The following is a 22,259-nucleotide window of genomic DNA, read 5'->3' as shown; positions in this document are numbered from 1 at the left end:
ACCTTCGCCATGCTCAACCCGAATGCAGTAACCACAATGCAACCTCCCAATCTTTCCGGCCGCTAAACGGGTAATAGTGATTTTCTTTGCGATACGTGTTGTTCGCGTCAGAACGAAACGAGTCGAGGAAAGTGTGACCCCTGCCATATGTTTGAGGGGGTTTGGGATGCCAGTCGATGAAGTCTGAGTCAGTCGGTGTCACCTCCTGTGGACTTGATCATCACCCTCATCACTTCTACCCTGAAATACCCCATCCCAGTCTCCAAATCCAGCCCCATCAAGCTCCTGGTCAACATCAGGAATATTTGGTGCGTGGTCGACATCCATGGAGTCTGAGTCTGCGGTACGGACGGACACTGAACACAAACGAATGAGATCCTGTAGCCAAGTACTACAGCCAGAGCGAGGCTGACTCATGTGTCGGGCAACAGCGCCGTGGTCTTTGAAGTTGTCTTTGCCGCACGAAGGACACTGGTATGAGTTGGACATATTAGTTATGGAGGTGAGAGTTACATTCTCGGAACCAATAAAATTGTTTTTCTAACATGCCATGTCAACAAACACAGTCAAGCTGAATATCAGTGATTTACCATCAACCTCACGTTGCCCTGTTCACTGGCATGCAAGCCTTAATAATATGTGTCACTCTGGTAGCGGTATTCGGACTTGTATGACATAGTCGACGCTATCAGGTCAATGGTAAGTAACTCATACCTTACGTCATAAACAATACTCCTTAACATTTTCACAGACGATCAGTGATGCCGATAATCTCGAAGCGAACCTCGTCCTGGACCTCTCAAGGGCAAGACAGGATGTCGTCAACGCAGAGAAAGTGCTTGCTGACTGGTGGTCTGCGAACACGAAGTTGGCGAATCTCTCAAGCACAAATCCGATATTTCGAAGCAGAAGCTCGCCAAGGCAGATGTAGGAATAGCTCACATGCGGATAACATTTCAAAAACTGGTCTCTCTCACCACGGACCCGCACAGAGTGTTTTGCAAGGTAAGTTCTTACAATTCCATACTACCCTACAGCACTACAACGCTAATGTTATATATTTAGAATCACTCGAATGTCACATCACGGTCCAGCTAGATTAATGTCGACATACACCGCCCACTCAGTCCGTTTCGTTTTCTCTCTTTTTTCTTCGTCCCTTCCGCGATCACACGCCGCCCAAAACTACTGTTTACCGCATTTTTTTGCATGTATATATTAATGTAACTTTAAGTATATCAGTACAATAGATGTCATTGCAATGATGATCGCAGGTTGTGTTTGAATTCTGAATTTCTGGTTCCGAGTTCGCACTTGATAAAATTTTGAAACCCATTGTAATTGAATTGAAGTATACTAATAGCGCTACTAGGATTTAATACACTGGCAGTATAGTAGTACTAAGGTGTAAAGTCCTGTAGGGCATATAGAACTGTGAGCAACTGGATACCTTGTGGTCACAAGTGTGCTGGGAACTTGGGGAACTGTGGAGTCTGTAGCTGGCTGGAACAGGAACGCAAATGTTGTACTTCCTGTGGGAAAAGTTGTGGTTTACTGATGCTGAAGGTCACAATTCACATGGCCGTCGCTGCCACCAATTGAGGTTCGCAGTGCCATAGTTGTTGTTGGACACTGACTTATACCGTCATGTCAGGGCATTGATTTTCTTACACTTGACAGAAAATATGTGGTTCTGGGATACCCACTGATACCTAGACTCAGGTAGTATGCCATCCAGATACCAAATTAATAAAGGTTGAAGTATCTCCGAAGCCCAAGCGATACTTAGCCTTGGAACTTACCCAGGGTATTCTTTGTCATATGCTTATCTGACAGATCTCGGTCACCCCATCCCATGTACTTACTGAGTTCGACTCAACCAGTGAGATGTCAACATACTAATGTGGTTTGCTGAATAGTAATGCTGGTGGAAAAATCAGCACTGATTTTCTTATATCCGTCATATGAGCTCTGCAGAAACAGTTTTGATTCTTAGGACAACGTCACTCCGCGCGCATAAGTTTATGTATGACCATTGCGTACTTCCCCTCCAACGTAATACATGGTTTTCAGGAACCCTGCTCCACCTCCCTGTGGGTAGTACCACAAAGAAATCATAGACCCAGCACCTCAATCCTAATCCTCGCACCTTGATCCCCAGATCTCCTAGACTTGTGACCTGTTTGAGTGATGCAGGTGGGTATCTACCACCATTTGGATAACTTAGTTGGCAGTAGGGGTAGGGCCTTTGGGCGTTGTCGTAGGTAGCACTCATCATTATGTTGAGGCCACACCGGCTTCTGTCTGCCAGACTCGAAGGCAGACACATTGCCATTTGCGCGAGTCCACTCTGTATGGTCATACATCTCTCCGAGATCCATCATGATGCTCCAGCCTCCGCGGTCCCTGTCACCGGCTCACCGTCAATCCTGCTGCGTCACATCTGTACGACCGCCTCGTGCCATGGCTCCCGCAGGAGTTGCCGCATCTTGGCACCTCGACAGACTGGACTGGGCTGCCCAGGTGATAGAAGGACCGTCCAAGGTACATGAAAGATTCGTTTCTAATGTCAGTTTCATCTGGCAGCTATGCTTTTCAAACGGGACTGTGTTCGAAGAACTTCAAGTTGTCTTCCTTCTAGCCTCGCAGGCTTCAACTACTGATACCGCGGACGTGCCGCGGACATTGAAAATACCCCAAACTAGTAAACACGTACGTCGTGCTAGTACTGGCATGGCATGCTCCCATCTATCTGCAAGTCGACAACTAGCGCGTAGCTCACTTCATTGACTGCTACTTGTGTTGGACCCTATAACGAGGGACGGGCGTTGATCCTGTGGTTTGTGCCAGATACTTTTATTTCTGCACATTCTTCAGTGGAAGGAAACGCCATGCAAGTTGAAGTCCTTCAGGACTTGAAATTGGGGTGCGTTGGTCTCTTTCGATTTTTTAGTGACGACTAATAATATAACCATGAGTCATTGCAGCAAGCTCTTGGGTTACTTGATTGTTCCTAGTGCGCCGGGAGAAGAATTGCACGGCATCGAAAAGCCTGGCTACCCATGTGAGCGGGGGCGACATGCGTATGTCGTCTACCTTGAAGAGTATATTCCACGAGATAGGTTACATTTAGTGAGTCACGGTTGGAGAAATGAGACGCACCATGTCTAATGGAGGCAACTTGCAAAAGTCTTGGGGATGCGGTGTGATTTTTTTTCGCGGTGATCTCCGTGTTCTGTTCCAAGGCGGATCTGCGGGGGATTCGGATTGCACTACACTGCCTGCGCTAGTCTAAAATGCGGTCCCAATCGTCATTTCTGATTTTGGAGGCTGTGGCCTGAAAATAACTCTACAGATCGTTGACTGGTTGTCACGGTCCCACAGCATTGTGCACAATTCATATCTATTTGAAAATCAAACTAAAATTTCCACTGTGTTCTAACACTGACAGATCTAACATTGAAGAGATCATCAGGCGGACGTGAACGAGAATCGTCCAGAAGCTATGCAAAAAAAAAATAGAAACAAAGCGGAGTTTTGGTGAATGACAAGAGACGTGAAGACTGAAAACTCATGCTCAAACACACTCGTTAAATATACCGCCATCGTCATCACCACCAGATCACCCCCATCTCCATCACGCCCTACGTCACTATTCACTCCCCAATATACCCTACAAGGACTCGCCTTCGGTCTTTTATAGGTATGATTGTTGATATCGAATCCGTCATAGCGCCAGAAATTCTTTTTATCAATCTGATACATCTTGAAGCTTGAAGACTGACAACCGTGAAATGAAGCAGAGGTCGCCATGGTTCTGAGCAAAGAGCTGCAAAAAGGAGATGGAGCATGGATGCGCAACAACACAGCATGACGTGGTAGACGCCATCGCCGGCGGGATCTCGTGCTTATATATGTTGTAGATATCCCCACTAATATTCATCCCGACCTTCAGGAATCTCCACGGCATGGCCGTCCGTGCACATACTAACAACTTCACCCACTTAGATTCCTCTCACACATATTCGAAAACGTGTTATACTTGTTACCGAATGCCTCTCACCGTACATACATCCGGTCACTTCATCTTTGTGGAGTGGCGCATCTAAAACGGCCGGCGGGAACGGCAAACCGGTGGGGGTACATCTCACACTTGGGCATTCGCGTGCTCTGAAGTCCAGCGGGGCCCCTAGACTAGATAGCATTATCTAGCATAAAGTAGTACACTTTGAATGGACAAAAACTGAAACAAGAAAAAAGTGAACCCATGGCGAACGGTCGATGAGAACAAGGAGGAGTGAGAACAACAAACATAACATGACATAAGAAAACACGGGGCGACCAGCGGTGGTGCAACACAAGGAATTACCAAACTTGCAATACAAAGAGGTGCGGAAGCCTAGATACTACCCCTCTTCAACCTCAAGTGGGTCTCGTAAATGTGACGCCAGATGGTATCGCGTCGCATGACGCGAACTGTCGGGTCATTGCGTTTGTAGTAGTCGCAACCCTCCCATCGGCATTCGATCTTTACTACTGTTGGGCCAGTAAAATGGATGGCTTTACAGTGGGTCTTTAATTCCTCCAATGTCCCAATGAATTCGCAGGTGTGTAACGGCATCGTCCGTTTAGCCACCGGCAGGACAGGAGGGGAGATAAGGCGTAGCCTATTTGTTCGCCATGACTTGCATGAGGCTGTATTACTCGTGAAGATTCCACTGCCAATGGTGGAGGCATCATAGGCGTGAAAGGCAAGCTTAGAGGTACCGGCCGAAGGACGGTATGAGTCTGCCATTGATATGGCAAGGTGTTGTACGGCGAGAAATCGGAGGTGGACATATTATGATCAAAGATGGAAGGCAAAGCGTATGATTAACCGCGGTTATACTGCGAGGGAGTAGTGGACCACGAAAGAGTGACCATTCGGATACGCCCTGTGTATGAGTGACTATGGGCAAACAGCTACTTATACATGGTAACGAAAAACATACATTGGGATGTTGATGGTGACGAGCAGCCGCTTCCTGTTACAGGAGAAGAGGAAGTACCCGATGCTGGTGACACCTTCTAATGCTGTATTGTAGGTACTGGATGCTATTTGGTGTATTATTCCACTGGGAGCCATGATTTGGAACAGATGGAAGCATCGTGGTGGTAGAGTAAGAGTAGGCAATTTGTGGTGGTGACATGGCCAAGGACTGGGAAATGGATGTGGATGTGGAAACGGATTCCAACTGTGTTGAATATCGTGGAAGGTTGTCATCGAGGCCGTCTTGATCGGCCGCAAGTTGATCTGGGTTGGTATACTGAATGATAGGGCGATGAGAGCAAGCAATAGTTGCATAGCATATAACTTACTGGTTCCAGGGAAAATTCATGGGGGGGGATGGGGGGAGATGATATGTGTTCTGCGGTCATTAAATGACCATCTTTGAAAGGTTCGGGTAAGCAAAAAAGATTGCAAGCACCCTAGTAAACCAAGTGGCGTTGCTTACATAGTGGACAAATATACACGGATCAGTCCCAAACAAGTTCCCGCGATCTTGCGACGATGACTCGACTAGAGAGGGCAATCTATAACCAGTTAGTGTGACCAGGTATCGAAATGACTGGCAATCATTATACTGTACGTCAGTTGGTACCTTTGCAATACAAACAAGGATGAATGCCAGCACGGGTGCATGCCATACTTGATTTGTAAGACGCATTCGAGGCTCGGAGAAGGCGTCCACAACAGGCAGGTTGTGGCCAGCCGTAAGTGCTCCGAATATCGCGAGTAATCGCCTGCAAAGGGGGGCATGCAAGCAATTGCTGTAGTTCGAGAAAACCCGGGGTCCATTTTGTGCAAGCAGACTTGAAAATCTCCGAAATGATCACGTTGATATGTAGCTTGATGGTGATTGAGGTGGTAATTCCTCCAAAGCTTAAGAGATTAATGCCGCTTCCTGAATCACAACTTCACTGAAACAGAAGAAAAGATTACGGATAACCTCATTCTGGTCATTGCGGCAGGCTCCTTCCCACAGTGAGGCCTCTGTGAAAATCGATTGTTCCGACGGAGATCGATCAAAATCAACGAGACGGACGCCGAAGGACGCAGGCTGACTGTGCACACCTCGTTCATTGCACTTAAGCTTGCGAGGAATCGTTGGTATTATTTTGTTCCATAGCTGTACGACTCGTAGCGACGCTGGTTGATACTAGTTCGAGTCGATGGGAACATGCAGTCAGGTATTTTAATACTGACTTGTTGCTAAGGTTACTCCTCAGGTCTCGGGCTCCGCCTTCGAAACCTAGGTACTTCACGAGATTTTGATCTAGCGGCGCCGCATATCAGGACTACTAGGTTAGGGACGTGGTGCAGGGAAGGTTGGCATTGGCAGCATGAAGCTAATATTTTAGTGGCACAGCTTTTGGGGCGATGTCTGATGTAACTCACCCAGCCAATCACCGCATGTGAACAATTTTTAGGATCGAGGAAGGACTACTGGAATTTTGGGTAAGGAATTAACGAAAAGCATGCACGAACATCCACAACGTGACTCACCTAAACTTAGTAGTGTTCTGGAAATCCATGCAGCATTTCACAGCAACCCGCATTGGTTCTGAAACCCCGTTTGACAGCGGAGAAAAAATGAAATACAAATAAAAACAAAGTCCTCAAAATACAGGAAGACGTGTTCGGAAAGGATGAAACAGCAGGGTGCATAGAAGGTCTGGGCGCGGTCCACGGTACAGCAGCTTTGTAGGAGGCCACCGGAAATTCCTTGTCGAAAAAAAACGGAATTTGTCAGGGGATATGTGCTGTAGCTATACTACCCGTGCTGTAGCAATACCTATTGGGGGAGGAGCATACTTGCAGTGCGTAGAGCAATTCCGTGAAAGGAATTGTGGTGCTAGAGAGCGGGCGAAGCGTCCATCTGGCTGCTGCGAGGACACTATTGATACGGGTAGAATGTCGCCAAAGTGTAGTCAAAACCACCAGATTTGTGAGGTCCAGCCGCACCTACTAGTGTGCCACGGATGATGTGCAAAAGTCCAGAACGATGTCAAACGCGCTCCGCACACAATGTCCATTTTTTTCGCAGTGTCTGAGACCGAGGAAACATGCCTGGTTGCGAGGAGAAGGGGGACAGCCAAAAAAGAGACCAGGCCAAAACACGTTATTGAGAACTGAGATCTCATTGTCTACAGCGCGCTTCCACCGGACTAGTGCGAGCTTCAGAGTGTCGGGGATGAGGGCAGGAAGCAAACATCTTTCGAGACTCATGTATCGGAAAGACACGCATATACGAAATAACGACAACAGACATTCACCAGCGTATGCTGGGTTTCTCAGAACCATCAGCTCGACGTGGTCGCCGGTGCCACAGCCTGGCACTCAATTTTCCAGGTCACGTGCTCTACTGGTCATTGCGGTTGACGTTCGGATGTTTAACGTCGTTGAAACGTTGACCATTGGATGACTTTCCGCAGCGTTTAGAACGTCGTTCCGAATCTAAATCTATCTTCTGAAGTCTTCATGCCGACGTGTCGCCGTCAAACGTTATTGTTTTGCAAGTTCGCATCCCAAGAATACCCAGTTCGAGTCAGGCTTTTGCTGAGCGTTACAAGGCCCCCCCCTTCTAGATTCAAATGCTGTTCAAACCATGTTAAACACCTAAACGAGCCTCAATTTCCGTGACTAAGTATGTTGTAACCGTCGCTTACATGCCTTTTGACACCTCAACACTATAGATTAGAATCTGGATACGACTGGTCTACAGTTTGGAAAGCATTTCTAGGACAGATCGCTCCCTCGCTCTATGGTGGTCTTCCGTTGTTACCAGTGGTCTTCACAGTTTTATTTATCGATGAATGGACTGATCACGAATCAGCTGATTCGAAACGCCAGCCGTTACGCCAGGACCTTCAGCACTCCGCGAGTCCACATGAGAACCCATACGCGTGCCAGACTCCCTCCCTTATGAGGTGAATCATTACGAGTGCGCTGGATATCATACAGGAGCGTGATGGGCGTAAGCACTATATCGCCCTACTGAATGGGGAGTTGGATCTTTCCCCAGCAGTGCGCTTGTAGCAACTCGGTACGCTATTGTCGGTCCCCAGCTGGATATGCACTGAGGGTGGGTTCAGGACTTTTCCAGTGGTCCGCAAACTCAAGACATCGTCTTACATGCCTTTGCTCAGTATTCTACTGATATCCTACTAGTGTTTTGATCACAGGCACAAAGTCCCGGTCGACCTGTTACTCGTCCCATACCCATATCGATATTCCTTGCCACTCAGACTGAGCCCATAGTCCATTCAATTTTGTTGATGGCCAGCGAGAGCAAAATTGCCTCACTCTTCGAATACAGCCACCGCTTCCGAATTGCTGGTAGCACGCTGACAGGCAGCGCTTCAAGTCAGCTGCACATGCAGAACTTTGCGTGACAGGATTGCATAACGTCCGTAGTAAACATTTCTTCCGGTGATCGGTATTTTCAATTCTGCTATTGAAGCCGGCATATCGATTTGGCCAGACAATTGAAACGTTGACACGGGGTCTATATACGCCCATGCATGATCTGTTCTTGGTCATGGTACGGGTGAGAATGTTATATTCTCTGAATTGTTTGCATTATTGTGTATTATTTCACTTGCAAACATGCCTTGAATGCTGACAGTTGTGCGTCACTTTAGGACCAGGTATCGGGGCTGGATTAAATCAATGCGTCCGCGGTGATCCCTCCTGTATCGGCGTTATGAAATATCTACCAAAATGACATGTTGACATTCGGTCAGCCACAATTATCCGCGGGCCTGGTCAAATCCTCGGTGAGCAGCCACAAATTTCAATGTAGGAATAATGCAGTCTAAACGAGTGGTCATCATCAGGATATGAACTAACTAGTCCGAGTTTGGTTCCAAATGCAACCGCCTTCTCGTGTTTTACACTTGTTGAACTAGTATGGGGACATTTATTCCAAACTTAAAAGCTTGATAGCCCGAGCCCATTGGTAACAGGGATCGCAGAAAATGTTCATGAGATCGTCAATATAGCGCGCATCCAAAATACATCAGAATATCCCGGCAAGGGTATCTTCGTCCACTGCCATGTTTTTCAATATGTCTCTGGCTTCTCTCGCAGGTCTTGATATAGTGGAGCGTTCGTTGGCGGCACTTTCTTTGACTTTCAGAGCTACACTGCGTAAGAGCCCCAGTTTTGCGAACAGCGTGGCTGCCGGCTCCAAGTAGTCGTCCGAATCGGGAGATAGGACAGCAAGGATGGCATGCGATGCTAGGGCTGATGGAGGTGTTCCAGAGATCAAGTATGCACTGGCGATGACGGTCAATAGTGAAACTAAATGTAAGTGTTTCTTTTCACTTACTTTACAATCGGCTTCAGTGATTGCGGGTTTGCTGACAATGAGGCTATCAACGTTGCTGTTGCCTGAACGTAATGATCTAAGAGATTCGTTAGCACAAGCACGAGATCAATCCCAATCCTCAATAAAACTTACCCTCGTGTGTTTCCCGGAATGCGTCATTGACAAGTTCAATGCAGGTTTCTCTAGCCTTATCTCCAATACCACCGTGCGCAGAAGAACTCTTCACGACGTTCGACAATGCAAGAACGAAGCTAGCAGCAATCTCCTCCTCGCTGGATCTCGCACCAGCAATAAGCTCCGTAACAACAGGATCAACTCTTGGCTGGCTGTGCATGAGGATACCCAAAGCATCTGCTGCACGAGTTCGTACGACGGCAGAGGACGTGTCGCTGATTGCCTTGACAAATGTGCGCTGAAGCTGAGGGAAGAACGGTTTAACGTGACCGGGAATTCTCTCGAGCATCGAGGCCAGTGCACTGAGGATGGCAGTCTTCACACCAGGAGGATATGTGGTGGCTTGTGTTGCAACACGGATGAGGGGCCCAGTGAATGGCACCACGAAAGGTTTGATAGCAGACTCCTCCGTCCGTTCTACCAAGTCTCCGATAGCGTATGCTGCATTTTCGCGTTGTTCGTTGCTGCCATTCGTGAGACCAGCAATAATGATAGGGACGGCGGGTGCGACTCCCTTTGCAGACTGAAACCAGGAACATATCGGCCAGGTGCGCCAGTGCTCTCGATCGTCCTGCGCAAGGGGACTACGAGGGACTCCAGCTCATCCTTTGGCACTGACTTGACGAATACATCAAATGCCTGCCAAGCCGCAGTGTGGACTAAAACCTCTTGGTCATCGAAGAGAGAAACAAGCTGTCGAACCCAGTCAACACGGTATAATGACGAATCCAGCTCAGATTCCTCGCAGAACACTGCAAAGAGATTGCAGGAGCTAATCCGCCGTTTTGGCGCATCACTCTTGGCCCTGAAGCAGAAGACAATCAGTAAATGTGCAAGCTTACAGAGCGAAGGCAACTGACCACCCAAGAAGGAGCAACATCAAGGTGTTCAAACCCTCCGGGTCTTCTATCGAGGCTAAAAGTGCACGCACAGCCTCGTCGATAGCGCTCCGTAGTCCATCGTCTTGATCTTCTTCCAAAACCTTTACTAATGCTCCAAGGATGACAATGAGGCGCTTGCTCAAGGCATGACCAGCAACGGTGACAAGAGACGCCAAAGCTCTGGCATTGAAAACCGTCATAGGTGTGGCAATCAAGGTTGGGATGAGAACAGGGAACACAGTAGACGCCCGGACCTTTAACTGGGTAAGTACATCCTCGTTCACAAACGAAAAAGACGATGCCATACCGACATGACCTCCCTCAAGGCTTGAAGTGCGGTGTCTGAGCTTGCACCAGGCTGGCGTAAAGCCTCTAACAAAGTGGGGATCGTCTGGTCAATCGCTTTCGCGCCGAGATGTTCTTGAAGTACATCAAATGCCTTCGCGGCCGCCGAACGTACACTAGCGTCATCATCCACCAGAGAGGCACGGACCATGTTAATGATTTCGTTTTCATGGCCATCACGTTGTGCATCGGATGTGCTCTCCCTAAATACCGTGAGGAGCTGCAAAAGAGGAGGAAAGAAGCGTCCTTACATTACATCGCACAGCATGAGGCAAACACCTTCGCGGGTACGAATATCAGGAGAATGCGACTTAGCATGGAGAATTGAGAAAATTTCGCCCAGAACCTTCTCGCCAGACTTGCGGCTGAGCTCTGCCGTGGTACGAGTGGCAGTCTTGAAGAAAGGGGTGAATGAATAGATACTTGATCATGGCGTATAACCTTACCTCTTGCTGTTCGAACTCCTCGCTGGAGTACAGTTTCACCAACTGACTAACAAGCTCCGGGAGAATTTCGCGTACTATGTCGTCATCGTCAATTGTGACCACTAAACACATCTGCATGACTCACCAGTACGGGGTGTGTTGTGCACGAGCGCCTTCCAGATGTGAACAGAAGACTGACGAACAACGTTGACTGCATCTTGTCTTGCAAGATATAATGCCGATAAAATACGGTTACGACGTTCCTCTCCAAGAACATCTGTGAGCGCACGGCGAGAAGATTCTGCGACTGCAACTTCGGCCACTTCCTCTTCCTCTTCAACTTCAGCCTTTCCACTAATACCTGATACCTTGAATAATAGTTCTCCAACAAGAGTGATTGATGATTGCTAATGATCTTGGTAAGGTCCTGTAAAAATATGTTGCAAAAAATACTCACCCTAATGCGCCAGCCAGCATCGAACATGCCTTGCTCAAGTTCAGGCAGGAGCAAGTCGATCGCCTTGGTGGAGTAATTGGTAACAATCATCCGCCCTGCTCGCATAGCGGCTTCCCGGACGTATTCTTCCGTATCAGACAGTCCACTTAAGATGGGGGATATGATTTTCGGTAAATGTGGTTGGAATCGAGCGCCGAAGGTAGCCGGTAGATACACGAGGAGAGACATGAAACCTTCCCTGACGGTACTCCGAGGGGACTGCGCATTGGCGATAATGTCAGGGAGAAGGCCCTCAAGTCGTTCCATGCCGAGTCCGGATAGCACTTCACTAAGACCCTGAGCCGCACCTTGTCGATCAACACCTGAGGTGTCGGTCTTAAGTGTTCTCAAAAGTCCGGGGACAACGTCGGGGAAGTGGGCTTCTCCGAGACGTTCAACAAGTGTCCCGAGCGCTTTGGCAGCAGTCGCGCGTGCTTCCGGCACGGGATCAACCAGAACGAGGTGCACCAACGGCAAGAGCGAAGACAAGTAAGGCACGAAATCTTTAGAGTCCGTCAAAGATGCAAGATTGCCAACAATTTGAGCGGCTCTCTTCTTGCCCTCCGTCCCTCGTTCCCGCAATCCACGTTCGATAATGGGTATGACCTGCGGGCCATAAGTTATGAGAATAACAATTTGACGCAGCAACTCACCAGCGCCAGAGAGGAGTGATCGATGTAGTGCATAAATGATGTTTTCAGGAGGGCTGATAAAGCATTTGTCGTCTTCGCAGGATCCACAAGCGCCTTTAGTAGCGTCGGAACAAGCGCCTGTATCTCGGGGTTGTTGATGACTTCTCCAAACTGCTTTAGACTCTTGTTGGCCGCAGTTTTGACTTGGGCATGGGTATCCGTCAGAACGCCAGTAAGGCGTGGAATGACAATGGGCAGTGATAGTGATAGTTGTCGGGGCGAGCAGTAGGCCATCATGCCCATCAATTCAATGGAACCCTTTTTAGACCTCCACTGTTTCTCGTCCAAACCAGACAATAAGGAAGGGAGAATGAGCTTGACGCCATATCCAGACATATTGCCCATGATTACCCTTGCTGCATCCTGAGCAGCCTCGCGCACGTCTGCTGTCGTGTCACCGAACGCGGTCAGGAGAATGGGGAGGATAAATGTGATATAGGGCTCGAATAGTCGGCCGAGCGTATTCGACAAAGTTTCGAATGCAAACATTGCACCTTGACGCGTTTCGAAACGCTTTTTGTCCTCAGCAGCTGTCCGGAGGCGGTTGATGACATCGTATTCTTTCATGGCGCCTACTCCCAAACCCTTAATAGTACCTGCAAGACCATAGGCAGCTCCCCGTCGACTAGCATATTTCGATCCATCGAAGAGCTCCTCAAACAAGTGATCAACGAGCTTGCGTACGCCCGGGCCCATGAGCTTCACTAAAGGGACAAGACAGTCAGAAACAGCTATTTGGACTTGTTCTGCCGGAGTCTTAAGAGCTTCGACCAGTCGGTCGACAATGCTGGGAATGCGTGTGTCCGAGGCATCGAGATGCCTGGCGACACGTCCGAATAGAATGACAACGGCTTCTTTGATTTGATCTCCAGTTTCGTTTGCGGGACTTGGGCCACCTAGATGTTCTTCAAAAGTCGAGAGTAGTCCTGCAAGCCGTTTTGAGCCATGAATGTCGATCACGGCAGTTCCAGCCCGAAGCATGCCGCGGCGCACGTCCGGTGACCTGTCACCTAATGCTTCGTCCTTGATCAAAAATACGAAGAATGGTTCAATCTGGTCCTCTGTGAATGACTGAGCCGAGTGCTCGAATGCAAGGGCCACTGCCACCCGGGTAGTCCATGGATCGGAGCGATCAAGGCTAGAAGCGATAACCATGCCCTGGGCACCAAATAAGAATCACAACCAGAAAGTTTGATATGACACCAACATATTCATCGAACTCGGGAGCGAGTATTTTAGCCTTAGAACTGGTTAGAGCCGAGCACGTAAAGAAGGATGAGGAGTCATACCTTCTCCCGGTAGAAGTCTTGTAGAGTAACTATGGTCAGTGCGCTCTTTCGAGGCCAATAAATCACAGCCTCCGCAATGGCCAATGCCGTGCTGGTTCGAACGTACGCGTTGTCGTGCTCTAACAGGCACATTAGGATTTGAGGGATAGAAATACTGAGCTGCATACCTAGATAGTCCATAAGCTTGTCAAGGAAGTCTTCTGGCACATCTAAGCCGTTATCCTCCCACACGTGATTGGCGAGACGAGCGTTTTGTTCGTCGTCATCATGGCAGGCTATCCAAAGTTGCGGAGACCAATCAAGATCGGTCAAATCGAATGGCTGCGAAGATGATGAACAGAAATAGCACAAACTGCAAGCGAATGATACTGACCTGGATAGCTTGTAGACAAGCATTCCTGACATAGACCTCTTGCAATAGTGTACCGCCAATGAGCACACCGACCTCATCGCGGGTAGCATTCGACTGCACAGCCTCTCCGAGGTCGATGAGAACAGATGATGCTTCCTTGCTAAGTCGCGGCTGATGCCTTATGACATGGAGGACGTGCTCCATAGTTGCTTTTCGAGGAAATGCTGCATCCGAAACTGCAAGAACATTAGAAATGCACCAACTCTTATACCAAAGACAAACATTCGCTGCAGTGAAACCTGATGATGTCGAGCACGAGAGTTACTTGCTCGAGTGCTTCATCGCCGTCATCTTGGCCGGCGTCTACACCACCCTTCAGCAACACCTGTGCAAGGAGTGGGAATGCATAGGAAAAGGTTGCGGCATCAAACGGAGCTTGTTCCGATAGCGATCGTAGACGGTAAAGAACACGTAGCACAAGAGCTGGAGAATTGTCAATATACGACTTGTTTTTCGGGCAACAGATAAAACCCACAGCTAAGTTGTTCAGCCTGCAGTTCTTCGGGCACCGATGTTATCCCAAGGCTTCGCAATGTCGCCACACCAACCCACTTGTGGAACGTGTCTAAACGTGCTGAACAGCACTTCGCGAGGTCCTAGCACAGAAGACATAAGTGCAAACCGCACGAAGGAAACCCACACAGACCTACCAAATAGGCATCAAAAGCTTGCGACCCGACAAGCCTCGATCCTTGGCCCATAGCTCCCTCCAACAAGAGTGATAATATGAAGGAAACATACATGCGCAACTCGGGGACATTGATTGACGCTAAACTCTGAATGTACGACAGCCCTCGTTGCAGATTGAGTTTGATAGTGGTAACTCGCTGCCGCACAATTGCTTCCTTGTCCAGCTGTGCTTGTACGAGGGCTTGAGCTTGCTTCGAAAGCGTAGTTGTTGTACCGCCCTTCTTGTTCGCAAGCGATTTACGAAGCTCGGCCTCCCAACGGGCAATGTCAGCGTCTTTCCCTTTCTTGGGACCTTCCTCGGCCTTCTGAGAGGAGAGAACTACACAGCAAGAATCCAATGAATGTGGCGGGTTCTTATGATTCATTTACTCACCATCTACGTACGTCATGCCTTCCGGCGTTTGCCAGATACCAAACTCAGCCTCGGACAGTGCTTTGATTGTCGAAGGGTCGGTGTCGGCACGTAACTGCTCCATGATCTTCGGTAATACATTTTCGGGGCATACAAACGCCAATGTGCTAATTGCTTGATAGCTCGCGTCCGCAAAGCCAAACTTAAAATCCACAAGTCATAAGTGTTAGTGCATTTAGAAAACATGGAAATACAAAAATACCTTCGAATCGATGGTGGATGCCGTCAAAATGCTCGACATCGCCCGGTCAACACGACGAGAGATTAAATTGTGCGGGTCCACGCCAGCCTTCTGGCACAACTCGATCCATAGCATGCGGGATGGAGGACCTGATACAGAATGTTCAGCGGCAGTCGTAGAATCAGGGACGAGGAAGCTCACAAACGGCAGAGTGATGTGCTACAACAATGAGGTCTACTAGTCGATCGTCTCTCTCGCCCGCACCTGCTTCTTCCTTGTAGCCGCAGCACAGTAGCAATGCTGCATACCTTCGCCGACTGTCTGGAGCTGGTTTTTCAGTCTCTTCTTTCACTGGTGCGCTCTTGACAGCAGCCGACTTCTCTTTGATCAACGAAGCTGTCAGCGCTTCACGCAGGATCGGAATAACAAGCTGTGGAAGTAACTGAACAGCTGCTTCGATAGTCTGAATCGCTACTCTGCGAACTTCAGATGACTGCGAGTGAATGGAGAGATGAACAAAAACGGAGCCGATTTGCAACCTGAGAATGATGTCAAAATGAAAGAAGTAACATCAGACAATTATACTGGCCGTAATTGATCGCTTTTAGCCAGCTCGTTCTTCAGGCGGAAAAGAGATAGGTTCGCGGCACGTAGAAGCCATAGCTCGTCTTCTACGTCAGTCAATTTTTGATATATTTTATCTGAGATGATGAATGATGGCTTGGCCTGTGTGCCGGTCAGAGCTTCGATAGATACGTTGCGAGCTATGATATCGCCTTGAAGAAATGAGTACGAAACGCAGCATTGACCGAAGAGAATGAACATACCGAACTTCCCCGTGTTTGTCAGGGGACCCATGAGCAGGGCAAGGGCAACATACCCCTCCAACGGACCAACTGCTGCAGTTAGAGGATTCGCACTCACAACCTTTAGGTTAGTTTCAAGAGCACTCGTAATGCCCGTTGAAAAAGCCAAAACAGCGTCGGTGTCGACCGCGTCAACGTTCCAGAGTGCCGACCCGGTGATAGATACAAAAGCTTTCCTGATGACAGGTTTTGTGTTGGTCATCTCCTTCGCAATCACAGTCGTCGCGTCTGCAGGCACTTCCATATTCGCCTTGAGGACGAAAGTAAGATGTGCCGCCATGATCGATGCCAGCACCCCAACAGCCGCGTCATTCGTTTCCTTCACGAGCAGCTGAGGTACATTCTGGATGACTATGGTCGAAACGTCAGCGCTTGGTGGCATCGTGGCGAGCATTGCATAAAGCGTAAGTCGGTGCTCTGGGCCTGTAGTTTTACCAGTCTTGGGCAGTGTCAAAACATCCGTGAGGGCTGCACCGACGCTAGTAGAATCGATATCTTTGGAGATCAGGACCTTGAATAGTCCCGTGGCATTCGTGCGTACGACAGGGTTGTTAGACTTGGCGGAGTTAAGGGAAGCAGTAAGGAGTTTTTTGAATGTGGCGGAGTCGAGGTTATGAGAGTACGCAAGTAAAAAATCTGCGATTACTACAAGCAGTTAGTCAGAAAGCGACGATCCTGATGTACATACGTACCACTTAGTGAATATTCTGGTGATCGTAAGAGTGCCTTCTCCATAGTTGGCAATACATTTGCTGTTAGATCGCTAGAGGTTACACAGGTCCCTATGAAATCATGAAGCGCGCTCTGCCATGACGTATATTGAGATCTGATATCAGGTAACAGTATATAGGCACCTTACAGAGGAGTGCGATGGAACAGGATTTTTGGACATCACAACGCAAGTCGTATAAAGATCGAGGATGTCATTCTGGCATCGCATTCAGCAGGTACCACACCGGAAGAACATGCTTGTGTTACCTTGATTGCAGAAGGAATTTGGGTGAACGATTCGTCCTTCACATTTTTCAGACGAAGTGTCACATCCACAGCAGTACTCAGCAAAGGAATCTGTATGAGGGGAATTTGGCTAGATTTTGCTTGCGCTACGAGTGTCGCCATGAGTGCGGGAAGCTTTTCCGGTGCAGACCGAAGGGCTCTGCGTGTACGGACAAATGCACTTTTTTGCATAGTTGGTTTTGTTCGCGTAGAGCGGTTAAGTTGCATATCAAGAAGTGTTGCGAAGATCTCGACGAGCACGTTCCACTGAGGGGAAGACGTAAAGCCAGGAGAAGACCGCAGACACGTCGCATAAAGCCCGCATGCCCAGCTTAAGAGAACGAAGATATCTGCAGGCGCGTATGTGCTGATATGCCAAGATCAGCCACCATCTAAAGGTGAGAGATGAGAACCGGACCTTGGTGAACCACGCTTAGCTATGTGGGATACTTCGTTCGCAAGCCATCCTAGAACTTGCTCTGTGACTCCCAACTTTTGGTCAGCATCAGCTGTCTCATCCTTCTCAATCAACGTCATTCCCACTTCCTCGACGGCATCGCGGGAAGCGCCATCAACGTATCGGGGGTATGTTTGCGTCAGGAGTTTAAAAACATCCATGATCTGCCTTAGGCTCAATCCTTGAAAACAATCTGAAATTACAACGTTGCTTGACTACTGTGAACTGCAGCACATGCCTCCGTTGGTCGCAAGCCATATAAGTTCATCCTGTAAGAATTGCAGGCGAATTCTGGTACTGCTGGTTAACAGTCTTCCCTGAGCAATTTGCATAGCCTTTTGCCAGTCCTCCAGTACAAGATCTCTGGTCCATGATTGTCCGCTCGTATCCTCACCATCCATCTCGTGCGACTGGTTTGTCGAGACTAACCACGACTCGATATCGGTTTTGCCTGAGGACTTCGATCGGCCTAGTCTCTTGAGCTTTGTAAGTGACGCTTTGTGAGGCACGATGAAAGCACAGGTCAGTATGTAATGATGCTAACGATATTCTAGACTGCGAGATCAAGAAACTTGGAAGTTTAGAGTCACGTGAAGATGACCCCGAATGAAAAATCTTGCGAAACGGAGAAACATTAAGTACATTATGTAATTAATTCGCACACTAACCCAATTTGATCTTCGATCGAAGCATGGAAGCTAGGAGAAAAATATGCTTATAACAAGAGCCTCAATCAAGACATGACGAAAGTCTCTTGTTTTCTCACCACATCCATCGTCGCTCCTTTGCATCCAGGCAGGCTTATATCACGCTTTGAGCCTTCAAAGTACTACTAATCGCGACTTGTCGAGCGCGGTCAGTCTCCCCTAATACAGCATATAGTCAAACCGTATGTACTTATACGACATTCGGGAGCATGCTGGCAGTCGACTCACTTTCAATAAACAGATAATTCCATCTCGTTGACTGTTGTTTCTATCTCCACTCGTTGTCAGCTTGTGTCCGAAAATAGTCCGTTATACAACTGGCCACTTTACATCCGGTGAGTCACTCATACTGAATAATACCTTCCAAATAATGACCCAACCATAGATTGAAGCACTATATTTATGTCTTTCAACAATGACACAAGTCCCACCGATACTTCCACCTCTCCCACTGAGACCGGGGCGGATCTTGACTTCAGTCCTCCGACAGACGGGCATGTTGTAGCTATAGCCGTGACCGTTGGCGTTGTCGGTGTCTTCCTTTTTGTACTCATCGCATGGCTTCTCCTACGCTTGCGTCGCAGACCAGCTGATGAGGTTGATGCGGCTCCCTCCCCCCGCATACGGCGCATTTTCACATCAGATAATACTCGACCCTCGACTGAGTCCAAGTTCAGTTTCAGTAAGTTTCCCGCTGCTCAAAAGAAAAGTACCATCCTCATGGACTTTGGTTCAGTGCGGAAACCGATGCGAGTTGCTCACCAGCAAGATGATGGTTCTTGGGACTTTTCGGACCCAGACCCAACGCAATTATACGTACCCCCCGCTCCGCAGTGCCAGCTCTCCCCGCTGTGTGCACCACCACGCTCCAATCGCTCTAGTATATACAAGGGCGAACTGTCCCCAACTGACACGGATCTTGAGGCTCCTCCACCTGCTTACTGCGTAGACGGAACTATGTGGTCGATGTGTACCCCTCCAACAGACCATCCGCCCCAAGCTAGTGCTTATTAGTTTTGCTCAGTTATTCTTACCTTCACCTTATTGTTTTTGTCACCTTTGATACTTTAATTTTTCTGTATTTCGAACTGTCTTTCGTTAGGTGCCCTCGTTTGTGACTTGTTATAATTGATTCGCCATGTACCATACAGAGACCCTGGTAGCACAGCTCAACATGGCACACGACTACGATCGTCGATATGTATAACCACACTTGTATTTTTACTTCATACAACTTGTGGTTAATATATCAAAGATCTGCGTTCTTCTAATAGCAGCATCATCACATGATCAGAAAGTGAGGGAAAGCACATTAGCATGATCACACAACGGCAGATTTCTTTGTTGAACGAATACCAATGGACTTTGCATCAAAATTCAATCTCAATTTCAAGTTCCATTCGCATACTGCATAGAATTCAGGCAAGTAACAAGTACCGCTTGAGTACCGCTGCCGTTCTCTCGTTGATTCAAAAGAGTAGGATTAGATTCGCCAGCAATTCCGCATGATCAGGAAAATAAATAAAAACTGTGAGGTATGATGCGTGATTAGGGCCAGCGGTGAGTTACACAAGAGCATGCAGAGAAACCCTGACAAAACAGCGGAAACGCAGGAGGAATCAAACGCAACACAGAAGTCAACCAATGATATTCTCGTCATCAGAAATAGCAGAGTTTCGAGCGCGAGAACTGCGAGCCCTTTTCTTCATTGCGCTAGGCGATCCAGAGACTAGATATCAAAAGTGAAACGGGGTATTCAGTGCAACACAAAGCACGAACCAGTTGATGATCGCTGCCGTTTTGAAGAAGGGCCGGGTTCCAGAGTAGTGTTTGCGTCAACCTGGTCCTTCAAGTTCGTTTTGGGAATCTTGAGATGAACGGCTGCCCTGACGTCGCAAGACAAATCTGGATTCGCTACCATGCTACGGTTATGGAGATGAGTACTGTTGGACTTGAGAGCCTGATGCGGGTGTAAGTTACAACTGTTACATGCAGGGAATCTGTTCCCTCGGTGGGCCATCGAGTACTTACATATACAAGGGCGTCCAACGCCTCGGCAACCTCTGAATTCAACACGCTGTCCTTTGCAGCTGTCGCCTGGGCACAAGCGATATGTTCGACGTATGTGACGAGCTCTGTTATCGCATCCTGATCCCGCTGCTCTAGCTGAACCTGTTGCAGCTTCGACTTGAAGGCCTCGTCTATGTTAGCGGACGTAATGGGAGTGATATCCTTGGGAATCTCTATGCCGTCCCACCACTGCCACGTTTCACTCATCATAAATTTGCCACCAAATCGAATGCGAAAGTTCGGTGTCATCATTGAAACGAGAACATCCTCGAGTTGCTTTCTGAGGCCAGCGATGACGGGATCCGCCAAAATTACGGTTCTGTATTCCCTTGCTTTGCGTAATTCGAGAAATACTGCCTTGACCAAGGGTTCGATATCACGCTTCGAGTTCTTAAGCGTTTTGTTCTGCCAGTCCCATTTCGTGATGCGCATGGCGTAGGCACCACTGCCTCGGATAGAGTGTAAGCCCACTTTTGAAACATTCTTCATTGATGCCATGAGCTGCTTGAACGCTCGTTAATCGTCTCCTGGAAGTTTATCGAAAGCATTATTGATCTGCGTCATGTCTTTGGGACGGTCCTGTTGGGTCTCCTTCTCGCTGGTTGTTGACATCGTGTTGTGAAGGTGGAAGATTAGAGTGTTTCGACGCTCCCACAAGAAATGACATAGCTTTCATGATGATGATCAGCGAGCAGCTTGTGATACATGAACATGTCATACCTGTAAATCCGCGTCTGGTGCATAGACCCTTACCATATGGTATATTAAAACTTCGCTCTTATCGTCCATATTGTGGCTTTTCCTATGAATAACAGGGTAATGATCGAGAAGGGGCTCAAACCATCTGCAGATCTGGTGTTATTTAGCGTAATAATGAACACGGAGACTGAGGACAGATAGAAAAACTACACACTTCAATGAACCCTTCCTTCACGGCATTGAGTGATGACCATGCATAGTCCAGCAACCAAGCAGACAACAAGGGCATAGGTGCGTGGCTTGTATCACCCTGAGGTGACAACCACACAGCAATACGAGCTGTGATCCTGTCATACCATCGCATGTTATCGTTTGCCTCGATGATGGCGTCGCTGCTCCCTTCCAACCATTTTGTTCGCAAGAATTTTATGACTCGATGGTGGTAGTCATGCAAAGCATCTAGGTATGCGTCGGTCTTCTCACCTATGTCAGTGTGAACACGTGCGAACACTTCCTCGGTGTAAGTATCAATCTTATAGAACACATCATTGAAAACCGTGAGGTCTGATGCGTCCTGCGAGTTAGTGATCTGCATTTTCCATAGGGCAATTTGTTTCCGAGCTTCAGCACCCTCGAGACCATCATCATCGGCCCGTTCTAGGGTGGCGTTTACGGTCTTATAATCGGGAAAATTGTCGTTGGATGCCAACTTCTTCATGGTCTCAGCCTGCGACACAATGAAACCGGAGGTACAACTTGATAACATGATGAACAGTCGCATTAGCATTAAACAATAAAGAAACTCACTCCCATCACCGTATCAATAGATTTCTCCAGCCAAATGACAGAAAACTCCTGCCGCTCACGGAAGTGACGACCAAGGGGGAGGAGCACACAGGCTACAACTAAAATGAGCTTTTCATAACTGAGGACCTTCACCATGCGTGAATTGTGACCCAGATGTCTGCGTTCTTGTGCAAGTTTTGCTTTAGCACTCTTGTAAGACAGGTCATTTGATGATGATATGTGCGCCTGGAGAATTTCTTCGAGAATGGCACTCAAAGCCGACTCTTCGGACATCCCGGTTATGCGC

The 22,259-nt window shown here is 48.2% G+C and overlaps 5 protein-coding genes across 5 annotated transcripts; 1 reads left to right on the top strand and 4 right to left on the bottom strand.

Moving 5' to 3' along the window:
* Positions 1 to 13: 13 nt before the first annotated feature.
* On the bottom strand, positions 14 to 489 carry DFJ58DRAFT_736255 (uncharacterized protein; the record flags this gene model as incomplete). Its single annotated transcript, XM_041386766.1, has 3 exons — positions 14 to 205; positions 250 to 356; positions 414 to 489. 3 exons carry the CDS (start codon positions 487 to 489, stop codon positions 14 to 16), a joined length of 375 nt encoding a protein of 124 aa, XP_041235908.1.
* A 3,686-nt stretch (positions 490 to 4,175) lies between these two features.
* Positions 4,176 to 5,418, bottom strand: DFJ58DRAFT_918135 (uncharacterized protein; the record flags this gene model as incomplete). Its single annotated transcript, XM_041395577.1, has 5 exons — positions 4,176 to 4,788; positions 4,878 to 4,948; positions 4,992 to 5,024; positions 5,065 to 5,306; positions 5,359 to 5,418. 5 exons carry the CDS (start codon positions 5,416 to 5,418, stop codon positions 4,400 to 4,402), a joined length of 795 nt encoding a protein of 264 aa, XP_041235907.1. The 3' UTR covers positions 4,176 to 4,399.
* Positions 5,419 to 9,106: 3,688 nt separating this feature from the next.
* On the bottom strand, positions 9,107 to 18,091 carry DFJ58DRAFT_719478 (armadillo-type protein; the record flags this gene model as incomplete). The annotated part of the gene is given in 29 exon segments (XM_041384641.1): positions 9,107 to 9,135; positions 9,167 to 9,321; positions 9,375 to 9,450; positions 9,507 to 10,062; positions 10,086 to 10,353; positions 10,409 to 10,683; positions 10,737 to 10,977; positions 11,026 to 11,168; positions 11,221 to 11,294; positions 11,345 to 11,606; positions 11,657 to 12,301; positions 12,349 to 13,545; positions 13,595 to 13,627; positions 13,677 to 13,795; positions 13,844 to 13,997; positions 14,050 to 14,264; positions 14,311 to 14,511; positions 14,564 to 14,684; positions 14,739 to 15,097; positions 15,152 to 15,332; positions 15,393 to 15,590; positions 15,610 to 15,864; positions 15,957 to 16,147; positions 16,199 to 16,882; positions 16,930 to 17,041; positions 17,097 to 17,165; positions 17,216 to 17,600; positions 17,652 to 17,871; positions 17,929 to 18,091. The coding sequence occupies 29 exon segments, from the start codon at positions 18,089 to 18,091 to the stop codon at positions 9,107 to 9,109; spliced, it is 7,581 nt and encodes a 2,526-aa protein (XP_041235906.1).
* A 277-nt stretch (positions 18,092 to 18,368) lies between these two features.
* DFJ58DRAFT_822823 (uncharacterized protein) lies at positions 18,369 to 19,668 on the top strand. The gene is made up of 4 exons (XM_041392079.1): positions 18,369 to 18,579; positions 18,639 to 18,732; positions 18,783 to 19,079; positions 19,134 to 19,668. Exons 3-4 carry the CDS (start codon positions 18,800 to 18,802, stop codon positions 19,409 to 19,411), a joined length of 558 nt encoding a protein of 185 aa, XP_041235905.1. The 5' UTR covers positions 18,369 to 18,579; positions 18,639 to 18,732; positions 18,783 to 18,799; the 3' UTR covers positions 19,412 to 19,668.
* Positions 19,669 to 19,893: 225 nt separating this feature from the next.
* On the bottom strand, positions 19,894 to 22,257 carry DFJ58DRAFT_822822 (uncharacterized protein). Its single transcript, XM_041392078.1, has 8 exons — positions 21,974 to 22,257; positions 21,901 to 21,921; positions 21,381 to 21,878; positions 21,188 to 21,319; positions 21,043 to 21,136; positions 20,429 to 20,979; positions 20,177 to 20,357; positions 19,894 to 20,126 (listed from the first exon to the last, which is right to left on the bottom strand). Exons 1-8 carry the CDS (start codon positions 22,244 to 22,246, stop codon positions 20,035 to 20,037), a joined length of 1,842 nt encoding a protein of 613 aa, XP_041235904.1. The 5' UTR covers positions 22,247 to 22,257; the 3' UTR covers positions 19,894 to 20,034.
* Between the last annotated feature and the right edge of the window lie 2 nt (positions 22,258 to 22,259).

This window comes from Suillus subalutaceus (assembly GCF_016647625.1).
Source record: "Suillus subalutaceus strain FC151 chromosome Unknown DFJ58scaffold_257, whole genome shotgun sequence".
NCBI lineage: Eukaryota > Fungi > Basidiomycota > Agaricomycetes > Boletales > Suillaceae > Suillus > Suillus subalutaceus.
The sequence above is the reverse complement of the archived record's forward strand: the minus strand, read 5'-3'. Positions and strand labels throughout refer to the sequence as shown.